Source organism: Mustela erminea, chromosome X, assembly GCF_009829155.1.
Source record: "Mustela erminea isolate mMusErm1 chromosome X, mMusErm1.Pri, whole genome shotgun sequence".
NCBI classification, from domain to species: Eukaryota; Metazoa; Chordata; class Mammalia; order Carnivora; family Mustelidae; genus Mustela; species Mustela erminea.
The window spans coordinates 42,262,432-42,282,631 of NC_045635.1; the positions used below are offsets into that span (position 1 = coordinate 42,262,432).

The 20,200-nt window shown below is 50.7% G+C and overlaps 2 protein-coding genes across 7 annotated transcripts; both read left to right on the forward strand.

Annotated features, from left to right (window-relative positions):
- The first annotated feature begins 443 nt into the window (after positions 1-443).
- PORCN (porcupine O-acyltransferase) lies at positions 444-11,334 on the forward strand. Of its 4 annotated transcripts, XM_032329668.1 has the most exons (15): positions 455-618; positions 1,278-1,450; positions 3,012-3,204; positions 3,570-3,613; positions 4,039-4,220; positions 4,301-4,431; positions 4,547-4,564; positions 5,835-5,849; positions 5,948-6,073; positions 6,238-6,338; positions 7,453-7,529; positions 7,621-7,684; positions 7,793-7,878; positions 8,890-9,000; positions 10,894-11,334. In XM_032329668.1, exons 2-15 carry the CDS (start codon positions 1,315-1,317, stop codon positions 10,993-10,995), a joined length of 1,386 nt encoding a protein of 461 aa, XP_032185559.1. In that variant the 5' UTR covers positions 455-618; positions 1,278-1,314; the 3' UTR covers positions 10,996-11,334. The 4 variants fall into 4 exon arrangements, with proteins under 4 accessions (XP_032185562.1, XP_032185560.1, XP_032185559.1 ...); XM_032329671.1 differs by lacking the exon at positions 8,890-9,000 and having other exon boundaries at positions 444-618; XM_032329669.1 differs by lacking the exon at positions 5,835-5,849 and having other exon boundaries at positions 454-618.
- A 965-nt stretch (positions 11,335-12,299) lies between these two features.
- On the forward strand, positions 12,300-18,765 carry EBP (EBP cholestenol delta-isomerase). Of its 3 annotated transcripts, none has more exons than XM_032329674.1 (6): positions 12,300-12,434; positions 12,779-13,013; positions 13,359-13,677; positions 16,075-16,111; positions 16,244-16,374; positions 16,979-18,765. In XM_032329674.1, exons 3-6 carry the CDS (start codon positions 13,377-13,379, stop codon positions 17,200-17,202), a joined length of 693 nt encoding a protein of 230 aa, XP_032185565.1. In that variant the 5' UTR covers positions 12,300-12,434; positions 12,779-13,013; positions 13,359-13,376; the 3' UTR covers positions 17,203-18,765. The 3 variants fall into 3 exon arrangements, with proteins under 3 accessions (XP_032185565.1, XP_032185563.1, XP_032185564.1); XM_032329672.1 differs by lacking the exon at positions 12,779-13,013 and adding an exon at positions 12,732-12,778 and having other exon boundaries at positions 12,301-12,434; XM_032329673.1 differs by lacking the exon at positions 12,779-13,013 and having other exon boundaries at positions 12,301-12,434.
- Positions 18,766-20,200: the final 1,435 nt, after the last annotated feature.

Genomic DNA, 20,200 nt, shown 5'->3' on the forward strand with positions numbered 1-20,200 from the left:
CCGTCTCTGCGGGTGGGTAGGGCTGGAGATTCCTTCAGTTCCCTCACCGGTTGGGAAAGGAAAGATCTCAATTTATTCTCCTATCTGTGAAACGGGGGGGAAAGGGGACAAAAGTGGCCAGAAGACTTGCGCGGGTGGGCAGTTGGGCCGGGTCGCGGGAGCGGGCTTGCCTTTTCCCTCCCCCATCCCTCCGCGTCTCAGCTTCTTGAAGGATTAGGAATTTGACGATTGGAAAGTTTGTTTCCGGGCCGCCAGAAGACCTCCCGACGCGAACCTTCAAGGGGCTGGAACGGCCCCAAGAGGCCGGATAGGTGCGGGCGCGAACGTTCCGCGCGCAGACGTCCTCCCGCGCCCCGCTCCTCTCAACCTCCCGCTCCTCCTTCCCTCGCTCCTCCGGCTCCCCTCCTCCTCCGTCCCCGCCCCTCTCCTGCCCTCTCATTGGCCGAGCTGGCCGGCCGGGCCTCCCCGGGATTTAAAGGGCCCGCTCTCCGCGCCGCCCAGGGAGCCGCAGCTGGTCCCGGCCTTGCGGCCTGCGGGGGAGGCTGCCCGGAGGAGGCGGCGACGGTGGCGGCGGCGGTGCGTCCCCGGCCCCCAGGACCGCAGCTTCCTTCCTGCCAGGTAAGTCGCCAGCAGTGCGCGTGCGGCTGCCCTGCTCCCATCCTGAGCCGGCCTCTCCGCGCGGGTCTGCAGCGCGTGTCCTGGGGCCCCCTCTCCATCACCTTTCCCACTGCTCCAATTGCTACATCCCTGACTGCCAACTTCACCTCCCTGCAGCTCCCGGGCCTGGGCAGAGCTTTGTTGGCGGCTACAAGAGGCCAGGTGGGGGTGAGATGGGGCGCGCGGGGGATACAGGACACCCCCCACATCCATAGAAGAAGAGATGCACACGGCCCCCAAGTGTCACAGGATCTCCCTCTTTGCCCTCCACACAAAGTGACTCTACCTTGGAAACCCGGGGGGCCCCCCATTTGATATGTGGGCCTAGAATATACACCATTCAATTACATCGGACCCGGATTGTTCACAGCATACAAGAGACACGGGTCCTTCATTCACTACAGGTCATGGGCTGTGTGTGTTCACCCCGGACGCCCATTCACACACACACAGTTGGTGGCTCTGTCGGATGTACCTGACATTCACACCCTCTCCCAGCCCCCCAGGACCATGTCTCCTGACGGACAGCCCCAAACTGAAATCTGAGTGTTCAAGTCCATCTCTTGAGCATGGTCTGCCCCACGGACATCCTGGCTCCCTGTGTGTCCCCACTTTGACAGGTCTATCCATCTGTCCATCCATCCGTGGGGGTTTGCAATGGCCACCTTCAGCCGCCAGGAATTTTTCCAGCAACTGCTGCAGGGCTGTCTCCTGCCTACTGCCCAGCAGGGCCTTGATCAGATCTGGCTGCTCCTTGCCATCTGCCTCGCCTGCCGGCTCCTCTGGAGGCTTGGTAAGTGCTTGCCGCACCAGGTGCCAGCACCGAGGCCGTATCACACATACCACATTTATCCATCCCAAGCCACATTTTAACCTGCTACATCTTGCCATGCCAAGCCGGATGCCAACGTGTCTAGCCCACCACATGCCAGCAGCCCAAGTGCCATTCTATTACACCACGTCCCGCTATGCCCAGTCACTCCATGCCACACCACACCAAGCCACATCCTGCCATGACAAGCCACATCCTTCGGTATGCCTGGGTTTCTGGGATTCTAGAAAGCTGAGCTTCTTGGATCTTGGGATCCTGAAATGTCTCCATCCCAAGGTTACAAGCTTCTGGGATGCCGATGTCAGCTATGGAATCCCTAAGTACCACGTTACAGAGTTTGGGCATTCTGACAAATAGAAATTCTCATAGTGTAGCCTTCCAAAATGCTGGCATTCTGGATTTTGAGAGTCCGGGCATGATGAGATTTCTGGATTGTGGGATTCTGGAATTCTTCCACAATCGTGGCAAGCCTGTATCCAAATGATACAATTCCAAGTTCCCAACTTTCTTATAGGATGCTGAGAATTTTGGAAATCTGAGATTCAAAGCTTCTACACTTTCTTTTCCTTTTCTTTTCTTTAATGTTTATTTATTGATTTTTTTTTTGTAATCTACATCCAGTGTGGGGCTCGAACTCATGACCCGAGATCAAGAGTTGCACTCTCCACCAACTGAGCCAGCCAGGTGCCCCTTTTTTTTCTTTTGTTTTAAATGGATGTCCCCCCGACAAGGTTTATCATTTTGAAATATTTTGAACTTACCAAAAAGTTAAGCTGAAAGGATAATGTTCTGAACACCTATATATGCATTATCAGATTCTCCAACTGTCAACATCTTTTTTTTTAAGATTTTATTTATTTATTTGACAGACAGAGATCACAAGTAGGGAGAGAGGCAGGCAGAGAGAGAGAGGAGGGAAAGCAGGCTCCCTGCTGAGCAGAGAGCCCTGATGCGGGGCTCGATGTGGGGCTCGATGTGGGGCTCGATGTGGGGCTCGATGCGGGGCTCGATGCGGGGCTCGATCCGAGGACCCTGGGATCATGACCTGAGCGGAAGGCAGAGGCTTAACCCACTGAGCCACCCAGGCGCCCCCCCAACTGTCAACATCTTAACACTAGCTCTATCTACCTATCTATCATCTTCCTGAATCCTGTGAAGAATGTGCTGACACTTCGCCCCAAACCCTTCAGTGTGTGCCTCCCCAAGAACAAGGACATCTAGCCCCAACAAGCACACCCTCCCCCTCCTCCCCAAGAAATATAATCTGGGTGCGATAATAATTATCCAACATAAGTCAATATTCATATTTCACCCAGGGTTCCCAAAAATGTCCTTTACAGATGTTTCTTCTCGGCTCCCCTCTCAAGCTCACCCGCTTCGGCCCCCTCCCCCCTCCCCACCCCTGCAATCTCACCACATTGCCACCTCTTATTCTGCCCTCTGCCCGGTGGCCCTCCCTTCCTCCCGGCCCAGCCAACTTCCCGTTCTTGTTCTCTTTGTCTCCCCCCCGCTCCACCCGAAGGGTTGCCGTCCTACCTGAAGCATGCGAGCACTGTGGCAGGGGGGTTCTTCAGCCTCTACCACTTCTTCCAGCTGCACATGGTTTGGGTCGTGCTGCTCAGCCTCTTGTGCTACCTCGTGCTGTTCCTCTGCCGACATTCCTCCCATCGCGGCGTCTTCCTATCAGTCACCATCCTCATCTACCTGCTCATGGGGTATGGGTGCGAGTCCTCCTCCCCACGTTGTGGGCCAAAGGGCGGGGGGGGGGGAGCGGGGGGCCCAGGCCACTCCTCGTGAGGCTGTCCAGGACGAGGAGGGCATAGGGGATTCCCGGGAGGGGGGGGGGGCGTGCGGGAGTCTGGGAGACTGGTTCTTTCTAAAGGCTGTACCGGACAGGCTGGGCTTGGGCTCCCCCTGGAGGAGGGAGTCCTGAGTCCTGGAGAATTATTCCTCCAGGAGATTGTGCAGGATGGGGATGTGCCGGGAGGGGAGCTGTAACGTCTCTGCGCCTGGGTTTCCCCCACTTTGTGGTCTCTGAGACCGTGGGAATCATGGAGCCAAGACCACCTTTTTTCCGTAGTGAGATGCACATGGTGGACACCGTGACATGGCACAAGATGCGAGGTAGGTGGTCCCTGCCCTCTCACCTGCCCCCTCCCGCCCCTGTCTTCCTGCCCTGCCCCACGGCTCCTAACTCCCCCAACCCTGTCTGTCCTTCCCTGCTTTTCTCCCTCATCTGCCTGCCCTGGTGGACACGCGGGCCTCAGATTCCCCTTACATCTGTGTTTCTCTCTCCCATGCCTTCCCCTCCACCACCACCCCCCCCCCCGCGCCATCTGTCTATCCTGTCTCACGTGCGCAAGCGCCTGACACTTGACTCAAGGCGTCTGCTGGTCCTGGGCCCCCTCTGCTCACCTGCCTGTCTGACACCGTGCCCACCCGTCCACACCTGACCTCCTCATCTCCCACCACCTCTCACCTGGTGCTCCCCATTCCCCCACGCGGACCTGCTCTTTGCCTGTCCACTTGACCATGGGCGCCACACATAGGGGCCCAGATGATCGTGGCCATGAAGGCGGTGTCTCTGGGCTTCGACCTGGACCGGGGCGAGGTGGGTGCAGTGCCCTCGCCCATGGAGTTCATGGGCTACCTCTACTTCGTGGGCACCATCGTCTTTGGGCCCTGGATATCCTTCCACAGCTACCTACAGGCTGTCCAAGGCCGCCCGCTGGTGAGGTCCTGGGTGGACAGGTGGGCAGGGACTGTGGGAGCCATGGTGGGGCAGTGTTCATGGAGCCTTGATCCCCACAGAGCCGCCAATGGCTGCAGAAGGTGGCCCGGAGCCTGGCGTTGGCCCTCCTGTGCCTTGTGCTGTCCACCTGTGTGGGCCCCTACCTCTTCCCATACTTCATCCCCCTTGATGGTGACCGCCTCCTTCGCAAGTGAGCACAGCCTTCGAGGCCTCTGCCCAACAGGGAGGGGGTTGGGGAGGGACCTGGGGTCTCCCCAGCTCTGAGCCTGTCTCTTAATTCTTCTGTCTGTCTTCTGTTACTACAGCAAGAAACGCAAAGCCAGGTAAATGAGGGCAGGTGCTAAGGGCAAGTGGGGCTGACTAGGGGTCGGGGTGGGGGGGCGCAGTCTGTGTCTGGTTTGTTCTGTAAGTCCGAGACTGTTGGACCATCTATCCCATGACTAGACAGAGGCTGAGTGTCTATGGCTGTTGTTCGACCACAGTTAGCTCTGTGACTCCATGTGACTGACACTCCCAACTGTGCCTGGCTGTCCACCTAGTTTACGGCTAGGAACAAATTATGGGATGACAATGGGGATTGACAAGTATATATTGGTGGGTGACGCCGACCTGCCTGTGACACTGGTGTATGTGGGTCGTTCACCTGTCAGCTACTCACCCTCTGTGTGGGACTGGTGTTCCAGCTGTCTCTCTGTGCCTTTGTCAGTGATGGGATGTGTGCCTGTCACTGGAAAAGATAAAGCTGGGTCGTCTGTGACTCTGGCTGGGAATGGGTCTGACCATGCATAGCTTGTTGTGTGCCTGTCTGTGACAGATTCTGCCTGTGAGTCTGCCTTGTCTGGCTGCCTGGTGTTGTCTGGCTGTGGCCTCATGACCGACGATGTGTCCATGCCTATCTGTGGGACTGACCATCCACTTTCTAGTGTGACTGTAGGATTTCATCCAACTGTTTGTTTGACTGTTGACTGTATGACCCAGTGCCCCCACTCACTGGCCGCTGATGGTGTCTGATGCTGAATGAGGCCCCCAAAGGGTGGAGAGATTTAACGAGTGTCACCTAGCTAAGCATCCGGGCATTATTCCCAGGCCCAATTCCAGAACCTACACTTTGTCCGGGCTGCAGTCTGTCTTTCACCATGTCTGACTGTACAGCTGACAGGATGACTGGGTTGAGCGTAGTATCGCCTACGTGTGCAAAGCATTTTACCTGGTTGTGTCTGTGCCTAAGTAAAGGACTCTGGTGTATCTTAGCATCACTGGGTCAGACTGGACGGCTGTGAGGCTGGGAGTCTGATAGCATTTGTGTCTGGCCTTGTGGCTGTGTCGCTGTGTGGCGTGGTGAGGTCAGGCCTCTGACAGTGGCTGGGTCTGGATGTCTGGCCATGTGAGGCTGTAGGACCAGGTCATACCGTAGGGCTGCGCACACTTCCCCTTGAGGCGTGTGAAACTGAGAGTGTACGTGTGCATGTGACTATCTTTTGCTGCCATGTTTCTGTCTTGTCTTGTCTACAAACAACTCCGCCCAGCCTCCAGGTCCTCTCTGACTCTCTTTCCTTTCTTCTCTGCTGCCTTCCTGACCCCTGGGGGCCCTAGGGGCACCATGGTAAGGTGAGTCTGCAGAGTGGGGCTGGGGACCTGACATGTGGTGGGGTGTCATGCCGGGCCTGGGAGTGATCCTTCTCTCCCCCCAACCACTTTCTCCCCAGGTGGCTGCGAGCCTACGAGAGTGCTGTCTCCTTCCACTTCAGCAACTATTTTGTGGGCTTTCTGTCCGAGGCCACGGCCACGTTGGCAGGGGCCGGCTTCACCGAGGAGAAGGATCACCTGGAATGGTGGGGAGGGCTGGGGGCCCCCCCTCTCCCTTAGGGTGCTGCCTAGAGGAGCTGCAGGGAGGTGGGAGGGAGTCCCAGGGGAGGGAACAGCCAAAATAAAAGTATGGAGGTCAGATGGATGGCTTGAGACCCCAGATGAATTTGCAGGTCTCTTTTGCCTACAGGGACCTGACTGTATCCAAGCCACTGAACGTGGAGCTGCCCCGGTCCATGGTGGAAGTTGTCACGAGCTGGAACCTGCCCATGTCTTATTGGCTAAATAACTGTGAGTCACCAAGTCACTGCTCCAAGAGAGTTGGGAGCCCTCGATCCAGGCCCTTCCCCATTCATGTAATGTTTACTGAGAACCTATTGTATACTAGGCACTGAAGATACTGCAGGAACCAGGGGGAAAAAAGTCCCTGGCCCCTGTGGAGCTGACATTTTTGTGGGGAGAGCAGACAGTAAGAGAAAAAAATAATACGTAATAGTGCAAGTGGTGACAGGTGCTATGGTAAAAAAAAAATGAAGCAGGTAAAGATGATCTGGGAGTGTTGGCAGGAGTGAGGGCAGGGGGAGTGTTGCAATTTTAAATAAATTAGCCAGAGTAAGTCCCACTGAGGAGGTGACATTTGAGCAAAGACGTGAGCTAGATGAAAGAACAAGCAATACCGATGTGTGGGGGAAGAGGGTAAACAGATGGAGGGAACAGCCGGTGCAAAGGCCCTGAGGCAGCATACTGTGCATGTATCTGAGGAACAGGGAGGAGATCAGGGCCGGGAGAGCAGAGTGAGTGGGGACCAGCAGCAGGAGGTGAGGGCAGAAAGGTAACAGGGGGCTGGAGGGCTTCACTGGCCACAGGGAGGACTGGGGCTTTTTCTCAGAAGTGGCACCACAGCAGGGGTGTGAGCAGAAGAGGGCTGAGGGCTGACTTGGGTTGTAACAAGCCCCTCCAGCTGCTGTGAGAGCAGACAAGGTGGAAGCAGGGAGGAGGTCACGGCAGTAGTCCAAGCAAGCTGTGATGGTGGTGGCAGTGGGTGTGAAGAGAGGGCAGATTCTGGATACATTCTGGAGATGGAACTGACAGGATTTGCTGAGAGTTTGGTTGTGGAAATGGGGGAGAGGGTAGAAGAGGGCAGAGCGAGGGTGATTTTAGGTTTTTGCTCTGAGGAGCGGGAAGAGTAGAGTTGACCTTGGCTGAACTTGGGGGTGCTATGGGAGGAGCAGCTCAGGAGGGAAGATGAGGAGCTGAGTTTTGGACATGGGACATTTGGGACCATGATAAAGATTTTATCCTGGGGGCTCCAGTAGATTGTGGGTTCCTCTCCTTGCCCTCTGGCCCCCTGGGGAGGGCAGAGGGGAATCCCAGAAGACTCTTGATTTGCATCTCCCCCTTCCAGATGTTTTCAAGAATGCTCTCCGCCTGGGGACCTTCTCAGCCGTGCTGGTTACCTATGCAGCCAGTGCCCTCCTGCACGTGAGCAGGGCAGAGCGGGATGTGGGGTGGGGAGAGCTGGGGGGGGGCAGGGCCTCTCCTTACTCACCTCCTTGCCCCCTGGGCCCTCCAGGGCTTCAGCTTCCATTTGGCTGCGGTGCTGCTGTCCCTGGCGTTTATCACTTATGTGGAACATGGTGAGTGCTGAGCCCAGCCCAGCAGATGGGATAGGAGGTGGGGGCAGGGCTAGAACCATTGTCCCCTGAGGCTAACCTGACCCCCTTACCTCCTGGCATCCACCCCAGTCCTCCGGAAGCGCCTGGCTCGGATCCTCAGTGCCTGCGTCTTGTCGAAACGGTGCCCACCAAACTGTTCGCACCGGCATCGCTTGGTGAGGGTTCAGCCCGGGCAACCTCATGCCCAACACTTCCCCTCAAGAACGTTACTTCCGTCTCCATCTTCTGTCCGTCTCAGGGTGTCCAGCTTCCTCTCCTGGTGCCTGAGCCATCCCCAGAACCCTGGCATCCATTTCTCTCACAAACATTATCAAGCCTCTGCTGTATACACACCTGGCATCCGTTCCCCACCTCGCCCCGTGAATATTTATTGAGCACCGGCTGGTATCAGGCACTGTTCTAGGCCCTGGGGACACAGTGGTGAACAAAAGAGACTAAAGTCCCAGCCGTATGGGACAAGCCTTTTAACAGATAAGACAGTAAATTTTTAAAAAGTCACGAAAGTATAATAGTTTCTTAGATTGGGATTAATGCCAAGGAAAAAAGACGTGAGGGAAAGGGGAAGGGAAGTATGGGGCGGGGGTGTGAATGGTTTCAATTTTAAATAGGGAAGTGACTTTTGAGTTCTTGAACTGGAGGAGATGAGGAAGAGAGGCATTCCAGGTAGGGAGAGAACAACCTGTGTAAAAGCTCTGAGATGGGAGAGCCTGGAATATTTGGGGAACAACAAGGAGGCCCGTGTGGCTTGAGCCCAGTGAGCGAGGGCGGTGGGGAAGGGTGGATCTCATAGGTCATGGTGAGGATACCTTTCTGTTCGTTTTTTCATTGTTTGCAATAAGAAATATGGACCACCTCAGATTTGCCTCCCGCCTGGCAACCAACGTTTATCACCATAAGCCCCCAGCTGAAGCCCCTCCATTCTTCCTCCTCTGCCTCAACACTCGCCTCTCCCCCTGGATGCCCCCAGGCTAACAGTACCCTCATCCCTGGATACCTCTGGGGCTCCCGTAGGAAGATCCAAACCCCAGGGGGTGCCCTGTGCCCTGGACATCCTCCTTCCTGGGACCCACTGGGCTTTGTGCATCTCCCTGGGCTCCCCTGGCCGGGCGGGGCTGGGGGACAGTGAGTAGATCCAGCTGCCAAGCATATCCATCTGTCCCCCACAGGGCCTGGGGGTGCGAGTCTTAAACCTGCTCTTTGGGGCCCTGGCCATCTTCCACCTGGCCTACCTGGGCTCCCTGTTTGATGTCGATGTGGACGACACCACAGAGGAGCAGGTGAGGTGGGGCCCTGGGCTGGAGGTTACTTAGGGACGTGCTACCCGCTCATGGGAACCATGAGAGCAAAGGTGAAGAGGCTGAGGCATTGAGGACCTCGTGTCATGTGTCTGTCTAGCACTTGCGAAGCTAGTGCTCCTGGATCCTCCTTTCTCAGGGTCCTTCTGCTGGACTCATCCTGTTGGGGCTCTTATTAGGGCAAGGCGTGCAAACTATGTTTAGTTTACTTATAAAATTTATTTTATAGAGATGAGCAAAATCCCAGTTTTCTTTTTTTTTACATTTTGTTTATTTATTTGTGTGTGTGTGTGTGTGTGTGTGTGTGTGAGAGAGAGAGAGAGAGAAAGAGAGAAACAGGAGCAGAGGAGGGAGGGGCCGAGGGCGAGGGAGAAGCAGGCTCCCTGGCAAGCAAGGAGCCCAACGCAGGGGCTCAATCCCAGGACCCCAGGATCATGACCTGAGCTGAAGGCAGCCTCTTAACCAACTGAGCCGCCCAGGCACCCCCAGGTTTTACTCTTCAAAAAATTAATTATTTCATCATATTTTTGTTTCAATAGAATGCATAAGGTTTCTTTCTTATTTAATTAAGAAGTATTTTTACTCAGGTTGAATGTGCAAACTCTGGATTCTGCTTTAAAAATGTACATTAAAATGTATGTGCTATTTTTATTCATGTGGAGTATGCACATTCCAGATTTTACTCCCTTTTTAAATGAAAGATGATTTTAAAAATACTGTTTCTTCACATGGCTCTTGCAGGATCCAGGTTTTGCTTCTCTTTTAGTTGCGTTTTTTATTTTTAATTGAAAATAAAACTTTTATTTTCTATTTTGTCATTAAAAACAATTTTTAATCTTCATTCAGGTTGAGTGTGCAAAATTGGGGTTTTAATTTTTACTAAAACATTTAAAAATAGTTAATGCATAGATCACAAGGTTCAAAAACAAAACAGTATTCAAGATGTTCAGGGAAAAGTCTTGCTCCTACGGTCTCCTTCCTCCCCTCCTACAGGTAACTATTTTTATTCACTTCATTAAAATGTCCCACTAAAATATAAGCACAACAGTAGATTTATATTTTGATTCCCCCCCCACCCCAGGTTTTACCCTAAAAGAACTCATGAATGATACCATTCTGCATGTCACTGTTTTCACATAATCGTTCTTGAAAATCTTCCGCATAAGTACATGGAATGTCCTCATTCATTTGTTTTCCATTGCGAGGGTATGACGATATGACACAGTGTAGTTTGTCCGTCATCAGTGAACACCTAGGTGATTTCCAGCCCTTTCCTATTGCAGATGGTGCTACAGCAAGTACTAATACCCTCATACCCATATGGATCCACACAGGTGCAGACAGAACTAAAGGATCTAGCCTTGAGAGTTACAATGAAGGAGTTACTTTTTTGCCTCCCCCCAGCAGTGTCTGATCATCCCCGTTGCCCTACCAACAGAGTGCCTCTCAGACTTCCTGGATAGGTTTGCCAGTTTGAGAGGAGGAAGATTATGAGTGAGGCTAAGTATCTTTTCATATATTTAAGAATCAGTGGGATTTTTCCTTTGTGAGAATGGCATACTCCCTTCCTTTACCAGGTTTCTTTTTTCTTTTTGAAAAATTGATTTCTAGGAGCTCCTTCTATATTAGGGAGAGTACAAGTCAGAGGACGGAATTGCCTTGTTTTGTTTTTAAAATAATATTTAAAGAAGAAAACATGAAAAAAAAATAACACCTGATTCTTCTTACCTTTTACATGTACCCAGTGTCTTCTCTGGGGCCTTGCCTAGTAGGTTAGCATGGAGTCACAGAAATGTCCTTAAACAAAGGATGGGTTTTCCTGAGAACTTTTTTTGTTCTTGCCGAGTGGGACTGTCACCTCTTTCTCTCCCACAGGGCTACGGCATGGCATACACTGTCCACAAGTGGTCAGAGCTCAGCTGGGCCAGTCACTGGGTCACTTTTGGATGTTGGATCTTCTATCGTCTCATAGGCTGAGGCACATCTGTGGACCCTCATAGCTCCCTCAAGACCCCTCCTCAGGGTGCCAGCTCTGATGCGGGATGAGGGAAGGCCCTATCTCTAATTCTTGACCCCTCTCCATCCTTGACCCCCCGACACCCCTACACACACACACACACACACACACACACACACACAATTTCCATGCCTGTCGATCCCCACTCCACCATAAGGCGGGAAGGGGGTGGTCCCTGCTGGGGCCTAGGGGCGGAGGATGCTTGGGGAAACAGAGAGGGGGAGATCCAGGGCCTCCCCCGCCTTCCTTCTCCCTTTTTATATACAGTTTGTTATTGTCAAATAAAAGTAGGAAAGATACAAAAGGCTCTTTCTTCACTGCTCAGTGGGGAATAGAATTGAGTGAGGAATGGGCACAGCACGGACTAAAGGTTTGGAAGCTGGAAATCATGAAGAGGGAACAGGTTGTGGTTGGTTCATGGTTAATTTATTATTGTTCAGGGCTGGATGATGAGCTCGAGGACGGCACAACTTGATTTGAGTGGAGCCAGGACAAACCGGATAGTTGGATGTGTGTGTGGTGGGGGGGACCTGATACTAGCTGGCTGGAAAACTGGTTTTCTGATCCGTTATTTTGACTAGGGCAGGGGGGGGCGGGAAGCAAGACAGATGAAGAGTTCATGCTTATTGGTCCTTAGAACTGAAGGTCATGGGTTCTAATTGGATAGGAAGGTGTGGGATAGGTCGGGGTTCTGATTGATTGCACGGCCTGGGGTGCCTGCTGGTTTAGAGTCACGGAGTTTGGATTGGCCCTCTTGAGTTGGCACAGGGAGACTAAGGGTCTCCATGCCAATTGGCCAGCAGCGCTGGGGAGCCCGGGTTTTGACTAGTTCTGACTTAAGTCAGAAGTGGAGATGACCATTGAGGAGTTCTGAGCGCCCAAGGAGAGGGCAGAGGCACAACGTACAAGATGTGATCTGCTGTCGTATTAAGTTTCCTCGCCGGTTCGGGCATTAGGATTGGGAACTCATTGATTGATGTCCCTAAAAAACGAGGGCAAAGGTGAGCGAACACAGAGCAATGCTGACTCAACAGCAGATAAGGATAAAACACCCAGTTTCTGATACGACTGACTGACAACGGACTAGGGAAATTGAAGCTAGGGCTCCCTGCGGACGCCCACGAACCTTGGCGGGTCCCAGCCTTCCCGCAACTCCTGACTGGGTCTCAACCAACAGCGAAAATGGCACCACGCATGGGGGCGGGGCCGGCGGCACACAGAGAGCTCCTATTGGTTAGGGGCGGCGCTGGCCGCCTTCGCAGCCCCTCCATTGGCCAGCTCCGTAAGGTGAGGAACCTGTGAGGGGACAAGTCGGAACGAAGGGTTTGTACGCAGCCAGAGAGCTAGCCTAGAGAGACCCCGGAGTCTGTGAGCGAGGCCGCCGCGACCACGCCGCTGGGTGAGTTTCCTCCGCCCGACCTGCCACTCCATCCCCTAGCTCTCAACTGCTAAACAGCCGGCCCTCGACGCCCGCGCTAGACCCTTCCTCCCTCCCTCCCTCCCTCTCCCCCCACCACCCCTAGCCCGGGTCCCACGCACGGACACCCACCGCCCACCCTATGCGCCTGCGCAAGACCCCCAGCTACGGCGCGGTTGCCGGGACGGCAGAAGATCTGTCTTCTCATTGGGCAGCTAGACCAGAGGCTTCTATTTCTAATTGGTGGTCTGTGTATTTCACCCTCGTTTTCCTGTTTAGAACTGCGCCCAAGACCCCTGCCTTCCGCTTTCCTCTTTCTCTTGCAGGTTAGTGGCGTTATGCACGATTTCAGGAAGGGTCTGGCTTTGCACACGCTGAACCTGACGTTGTAGTTCGGATTAGTTTTCTCTCTTCTGTCCTGCGGATTCCAGGACTGCGGGAGAGGGAATAGCTTCCTGTTGAAAGTTGCTAGACCCTGACCCTTGCAGTGGAACCCAGCCTGGTCGCTGTGTCTCCCTCAGCCAACTACGACCCTTGAGGAAGGGACCACACCCGGCCCTTGTATGTCCCCTATCAGGGCGTGACCAGTGAGAGCTGGGACCTAGTCTGGTTTTTTGTATCCGCCCACCAGACTGTGACCAATGAGGGTTAGAACCTGGCCCGGTTCCTGTGTCTTTCACGTCACGGGACTCTTTTGGAGGACTGGAACAGCCTTATAGTTGGGATTTTAAAACAGCATGTAATTAGGCTATTTTAATCCAGTCTGTTAACTGATAATTTTAGTCCATTTACACTTCTTGTGATAATAAATTATTTGGATTTGATTTTATGATCTCATTCTGTGCTTTCTGTTTGCTCAGGTTTTTCTCTTTTTTTTTTTTCTCCTTTCTACTTGCCCACATACAGCCATCAGCCTGCAAAGACATGACCACCAACGCCAGCCCCTTGCACCCATACTGGCCTCGGCACCTGAGGCTGGACAACTTTGTGCCTAATGACTGCCCCACTTGGCATCTCCTTGCGGGCCTCTTCTCCGTCTCTGGGGTCTTGGTTGTGACCACATGGCTGTTGTCAGGTCGTGCTGCAGTCGTCCCACTGGGGACTTGGCGGCGACTATCCCTGTGCTGGTTTGCAGTGTGTGGGTTCATTCACATGGTGATTGAGGGCTGGTTCAGCCTCTACCACGAAGACCTTCTTGGAGACCAAGCTTTCTTATCCCAACTCTGTGAGTCCTGAGTTCTTTGAGGGCTGTGGGAGGAAATTTTCTGGGCAGGGATTGGCTTAGATATTTATCCACCCACCAACTCTAACATTAATTTATTTAAAAAATATATTCAACTTTTTTGTTGAGTGTCTGTTTATATGGGTCAAAAAAAAAACATTTAAAGAAGTGTGCAGTGAAAATCTACCTTCTGTCCACCAAGTTTCTGTAATTATTAACCAATGTTAATAATTGCGTATGCTTTTTTCCAGGGCTTACTTTCACAAAATTATACAGATAAGCCTCAGTTTGCTATTTGTAAAAGAGGGATGGTAAAACCCAAAAATATGTAAGTCACTTAGAACAGTGCTAGCAGGGGTGCCTGGGTGGCACAGTCCGTTAAGCATCTGGCTCTTGCTTTCAGCTCAGGTCATGAGATCGAGCCCTGGACTCAGCATGGAGTCCATTTGAGATTACCTCTTCCTCTCCCACTGCCCCTCCTGCTCCTGTACACACGCTCTCTCTTTCAGATAAATAAATCTTGATAAAAGATTTTAAGAACTCTATTGGCAGACAGTAGATGCCATAACTGCCCTTCATCATCATCATCATCGCTTTTTTTCCCTTCTGTGCAAATGGTAATATGGTATATACACCTCTGAACTTTGCTTTTTTTCAATGTGGTCACTCCTTATCAGTTCATAAAAAGCTTTTAAAGCATGGATGTTACAGAATTATTTGACTTGGCCAGTATTTTAGGGTATTTCTCTCCAATCTTTTTTTTTAATCATTTTTATTTATTTAAGGGGTGCCTGGGTGGCTCAGTGGGTTAAGCCTCTGCCTTTGGCTCAGGTCATGGTCTTGGGGTCCTGGGATCGAGCCCCACAATGGGCTCTCTGCTCAGCGGGGAGCCTGCCCCCCCCCCCCCGGCGCCTGCCTCTCTGCCTCCTTATGATCTCTCTCCCTGGCAAATGAACAAATTAAAAAAAAAGATTTGGGGGATACTGGGGATACTGGGTGGCTCAGTGTGTTGAGCCTCTGCCTTCGGCTTGGATCATAGTCTCCGGGTCCTGGGATCGAGCCCCACATTGGGCTCTCTGCTTGGTGGGGAGCTTGCTTCTCCCTCTCTCTCTGCCTGCCTCTCTTCCTATTTGTGATCTCTCTCTCTGTGTCAAATAAATAAATAAAAATAAAAAAATAAAAAGAAGATTTTATTTATTTGAGAGAGAAAGAGAGAGAGAACAAGCAGCGGGAGAGGGAGAAGCAGACTCCCAACTGAGCAGGGAGCCCAACACAGGGCTCAATCTCAGGACCTTGAGATCATGACCTGAGGTGAAGGTAGAACTCAACGACTGAGCCACCCAAGTGGCCCCAGTCTTTTGCTATTATAAATAATATTCCTTTTTGGCCTCATGAATAAATTATTTTTATGCTATGTTTTTTTCAAAGATTTTATTTATTTATTAGAGAGCACCAGTGCACGAGCAGGGGGGAGGGGCAGAGGGAGAAGGAGAAGCAGACTTTTCACTGAGCAGGGAGCCCGATGCAGAACTCAATCCCAGGACTCCAGGTTCATGACCTAAGCAAAAGGCAGATGCTTGACCAACTGAACCACCCAGGCACCCATAAAACTGCTATTCTTACATAACACTTGGATCTAACACAAGTCTGTGTGGAGATCCACCTTTGTTTCTCTTGGGTAAATATGGAAGAGAAGAGTGGTAGATGTGTGTTTAACTTTATGAAAAAACTGCCAAACTGTTTTTTAAAATGGCTATACCATTTTATTTTCCCACCAGCAGCCTATGGGAGTTCTAGTTCCTCCACATCCTCGCCAACACTTGGTATGGTCAGGTGTTTCTTTAGTTTTAGTCATAGTGGCTGCAAGTGATACTCATTATGGTTTTAATTTGCTTTTTCTTAGTAATTAATGAAGTTTGAACACATTTCATATGTTTATTGACCATTTTGGAATCCTGTTTTCTAAAGAACCTTTTCTTGTCTCCTGTCTATTTTTACATTGAGTGGTCTGTCTTTTTCTTATTAATTCTCTGCTCATTCCTTGATTCACTCATCTGTTCACCTTTGTGCTTGCTTGCTCACTCATGCGTGCTCTCTCTCTCTTTCTCTTATACTCACTGGCTACTTCACTCACCCCATCACCTAGACTTCCTTTCTTTTATTCCATATTTATTGGATACCAGACAGTCACAGCGTTACCTACTGTTCTGGGTCAGGTTGCACACATTATCTTGTATACATATGTTCACTCTAGAATCCAGACAGCTACCCCATTTCTCAGATGAGGAAACTGAGGCATGGAGAGGTTATGAAGCCCACCTTACATGGGCCCTCAACTCTCACACATCTGAATTCCTTTTCTTGCCTTTATTCTTCATGTATGTCTCTCACCTTCTTCAGGGAAGGAGTATGCCAAGGGAGACAGCCGATATATCTTGTAAGTGTTTGCCTCCATCAAGGGAGCCCTGCATTGATTTGGGGGGGGTGGTGAGTCGGGGAGCACTAATGGGGTGCCCTGTGGGTACAGCACAGTGATGCCAGTGCTCCCCAATCCTTTCTCCTCCCACAGGAGTGACAACTTCACAATATGCATGGAGACCATCACAGCTTGCCTTTGGGGACCACTCAGCCTATGGGTGGTGATCGCCTTTCTCCGCCAGCAGCCCCTCCGCTTTGTCTTACAGCTCGTGGTCTCTGTAGGTGAGGAGGGGGCCCACACTGGGTCCTAGAGGGGTTGATGGGGGATCCGCAGACACAGGGGGATCCCTACACAGAGCACCGCTCAGTTTTGTCCACCCAGGGCTGAGTCAGGCTGAATGACATCATCCTGAGGTTCTGGAACAGCCATGACCCTCTCAGTCTGTGTTCTCAGGTGGGAAAGGGTCATTTCCCCCTCCTCCTCTTTCATCACAATGTCTCCTGTGAAGGTTACATGAGGTGGCAGGAAGCCCCTGGATCCTCCAGGGTTAGTTCTGAGCTCACTTCATCTGGCATTCAGTCCTCTTGTGTTCTTACACTGATAGCTTTCTTTAGTTCTGGAATCCTGCACTGTCTTGAATTAAAGGTATTTTGAGCTTCCTTAAATTCTGGAGATAAGAACTCTCCTGAGTTGAGAAATTCTCAGCTTCTGATTTCTAGAATTCTCACTTTTCTAATTCCTCAAATTTTCAGCCATATGTTTTCAGATTTCTTAGCTCTCTAAATTTGAGAATCAGCTCTGAGACCTTGAATGATGACTTAGAAGATGCCTTGGAATAGCTTTTCCTCCTGACTGGGTTTCCTCTTCCCCTCTTACCTCCCACAGGTCAGATCTATGGGGATGTGCTCTATTTCCTAACAGAGCAGCGGGATGGATTCCAGCATGGGGAGCTGGGCCACCCGCTCTACTTCTGGTTTTACTTTGTCTTCTTGAACGGCCTGTGGCTGGTGCTGCCTGGAATCCTTGTGCTCGATTCTGTAAAGAAGCTTGCTCATGCCCAGAGCATGCTGGACACCAAAACCACAAAAGCCAAGAGCAAGCTGAACTAATAAGTAGTAGGCTGAGCTTGAACACTGGCTGACAAGGAACCCTCCACCAGGAAGAAGAGTCCAGTCCTGCAGGTTGGAGGGACAAAGCAAATTAATCTGTCAAACTCGGGTTGATGGGTAAGCACCAGAAGGGCCAGAGGCAGGGGCAAGAAAGGAGCTGTGTGGAGCTACAGCCAGGAGCCACTGGGACAAAGGTACAGAAGAAACTAGAAGGGCCATGATGGTGGCAGTTTTTAAAATCAGGAAATAAAAAGATCTTGACCCTAACACTGAGAGATCTTTAATTACTAACCCCAGAGATGTCCTGTGACTGACCCCACAAGCCCCTCCCTCACTCATTTCAAGGACCACCGTTCTCTCAGCCATAGCCCCCCCTCTGTCATCATCACTTAGGCTTCCAATCTATAACCTAACAAACCCCCTATCACTGACCCCAGAGTCCCATGATGACTAATTAGATCCATGAGGCACCCATCATCTCTCTTAAGAAGTGATCATCCATTCACACCCTTGATGTTCTTTCCAGAGCACACTTTCTCATTTTTTGTAGAACTTTCCAAATCTATAAGGTCTTCAATTTATTCAACCTCATGTCTCCTGATCAGGTGCCCCATAGACACCCCATCAGTAACTCCACAGATCTTACTTCACTCACCTCAGACTCCCCCATTAGTCACTCCAAAGACACCCATCAGTACCCTTAAGATCCCCATCACTCACCCTAGGGACCGCAAAAACTCACAAGACCCATCACTCACTTCACGTACCCCATAACTTACCCAAGCAGACCTCTAGTCATATACCCTACAACCCCACAACTCACCCTGTAGACACTCCCCATCATGGATAACACAGACCCTCTCAAGTCACCCCACAAATCCCCTATCATTTACCCCATAGGCTGTCATTACTTATATTACAAACCCCCATAACTTGCCTTGCAGAATTTGTTACCTCATACCCTACAGGTCCCCAGTTAACCCACAGATCTTCTATCACTCACCCCACATCCTATCATCCTTCAGATCACCTATCATGTATCCACAGATTCTCATCATTCATCCCACGAATAACCTCTCACCCTATAGACCCACCCCCATCACTCCTCCCACAGTCTGTCATTAACCTCATAGACCTTGAGTCATAAAACAGATGGGTATTTGAGGAACTTTGAGGAGATGACAAAGAATGAAAAAAACTGCGGATACCTGTAGACTGGCTCCTGGCGACCTGAGCAGAACAGGACTTCAGTTCAAATCCTGATTCTGCTCAAGCCTACAGTATAGATTTGGAGAAATGCCTGGCTGTTAAAGCCAAAGCCGAGCACAGCCACCTTCTGGCCATTGCATTTAACTCTCCGTGCCACTTACTATCCCTTTGATCTTGAGTGTGTTTCTCCTTGACCTTCAGTGCTCTCACATGTAAAATTCTCTTAAGGGTACCTACCTCATTGGATTTTTATGCAGATTAAATGAATTAATATATGTAGAGCACCTGGCATACACTTTGTATTTGTTGAATGGAAGAATAAATAAATGAAAGAGAAAGTTCTCCCCAGGACTATGACAAGGACCTCCTTTTTTATCACCTTGCTTCCAGTAAGCAGTCTTTCCAGCCAAGGCCCTCTCCACAACCAAGACAGACATCTGACCACATTATATCCCCATTTAAAACCTGGGCTCCAGTGCTGCCATCAGGATTGAACTCCAGAATCCAGGCTAGTGTTTTGCTCATCCCACCCTGTGATAATTGTAATGAGAAACAGACTCTCAAATTCCTAATTTCCTTCAGAAAATCCAGCGGACCCATAAGAAGTGTTAATTACTCAAGCACATGGATCAGAAGAAAAATGCCAAAAATCCTCTGGCTTACAAAAAAAAAAATTCTCTAGTATTTATACCTTCTCCAAAATTGACATCCATGTAATAATAATACTGAGGAAACAAGTACTTTAAAAGATACCAAAATAGGGGCTCCTGGGTGGTTCAGTTGGTTAAGTGTCTGCTGGGATCATGACCCCAGGGTCCAGGGGTCAAACCCTGAGTTGGGCTTCCTGCTCAGTAGGAAGTCCGCTTCCCACCACCCCCCACCACCCCTCCACCCCAGCTCGTACTCTATCACTCTCTCTCTAAAAAATAAATAAAGGGCGCCTGGGTGGCTCAGTAGGTTAAAGCCTCTGCCTTCAGCTCAGGTCATGATCCCAGGGTCGTGGGATCGAGCCCCATGTCGGACTCTCTGCTCAGCAGGGAGCCTGCTTCTGCCTCTCTGCCTACTTGTGATCTCTGTCTGTCAAATAAGTAGAATCTTTTTAAAAAAATGTTAAGAGTAGCATTCATACAATACTGCAACAATAACTGAAGTCCAGGCATCTTACAGGACTCCTTTGTTAGGAATTACGTTTGTAAGGGCAGTCTGTGATTTTGTCCAAACCAGATGGATATTCAGTGAAGTGAGAAGAATTTCTTCATGTATTTGGTGATTTGAGGAGTCTAAAGTGTGTTCAATCAGCTGATATTTAGTAGACATACATTGTTTAATGACAGGACTGACCTCAACGTCTTGCAAGGATCAAATAAAATGAAGGCAAACTTAAAAAGCTAGGACCTCCAGAGAGCATAAAAATGAATTTTTTAGTAAATTATTTATTGAAATACATCATGCGGGGGTGCCTGGGTGGCTCAGTCAGTTAAGCATCTGCCTTCAACACAGGTCCTGATCTGGGGTTCTGGGATGGAGCCCCACATAGGGCTCCCTGCTCAGGAGGGAATCCCCTTTTCGTCTTTGTCTGCCCCTTCCCTGGCTTGTGCACACACTCTCTCCCTCTCTCTCTCAAATAAATAGAATCTTTAAATATATATATATATATATATAAATCATGGAGACAAACTGCAAAAGTCATATATGTACATGGAAACTTTTTTGTGGAGATTTTATTTATTTGACAGAGATCACACGTAGGCGGGGGGGGGGGGGGGGGGGGAGGCGCTCCCTGCTGAGC

Excerpts from the sequence above, each read along its gene's own strand:
- EBP (XM_032329674.1), top strand. The coding sequence starts at position 13,377 with ATGACCACCAACGCCAGCCCCTTGCACCCATACTGGCCTCGGCACCTG. Across the intron at positions 13,678-16,074 it reads AGCTTTCTTATCCCAACTCT|GGAAGGAGTATGCCAAGGGA; the intron begins GTGAGTCCTGAG and ends CACCTTCTTCAG. Across the intron at positions 16,375-16,978 it reads ACAGCTCGTGGTCTCTGTAG|GTCAGATCTATGGGGATGTG; the intron begins GTGAGGAGGGGG and ends TACCTCCCACAG.
- PORCN (XM_032329668.1), top strand. The coding sequence starts at position 1,315 with ATGGCCACCTTCAGCCGCCAGGAATTTTTCCAGCAACTGCTGCAGGGC. Across the intron at positions 7,685-7,792 it reads TATCACTTATGTGGAACATG|TCCTCCGGAAGCGCCTGGCT; the intron begins GTGAGTGCTGAG and ends CATCCACCCCAG. Across the intron at positions 7,879-8,889 it reads GTTCGCACCGGCATCGCTTG|GGCCTGGGGGTGCGAGTCTT; the intron begins GTGAGGGTTCAG and ends TGTCCCCCACAG.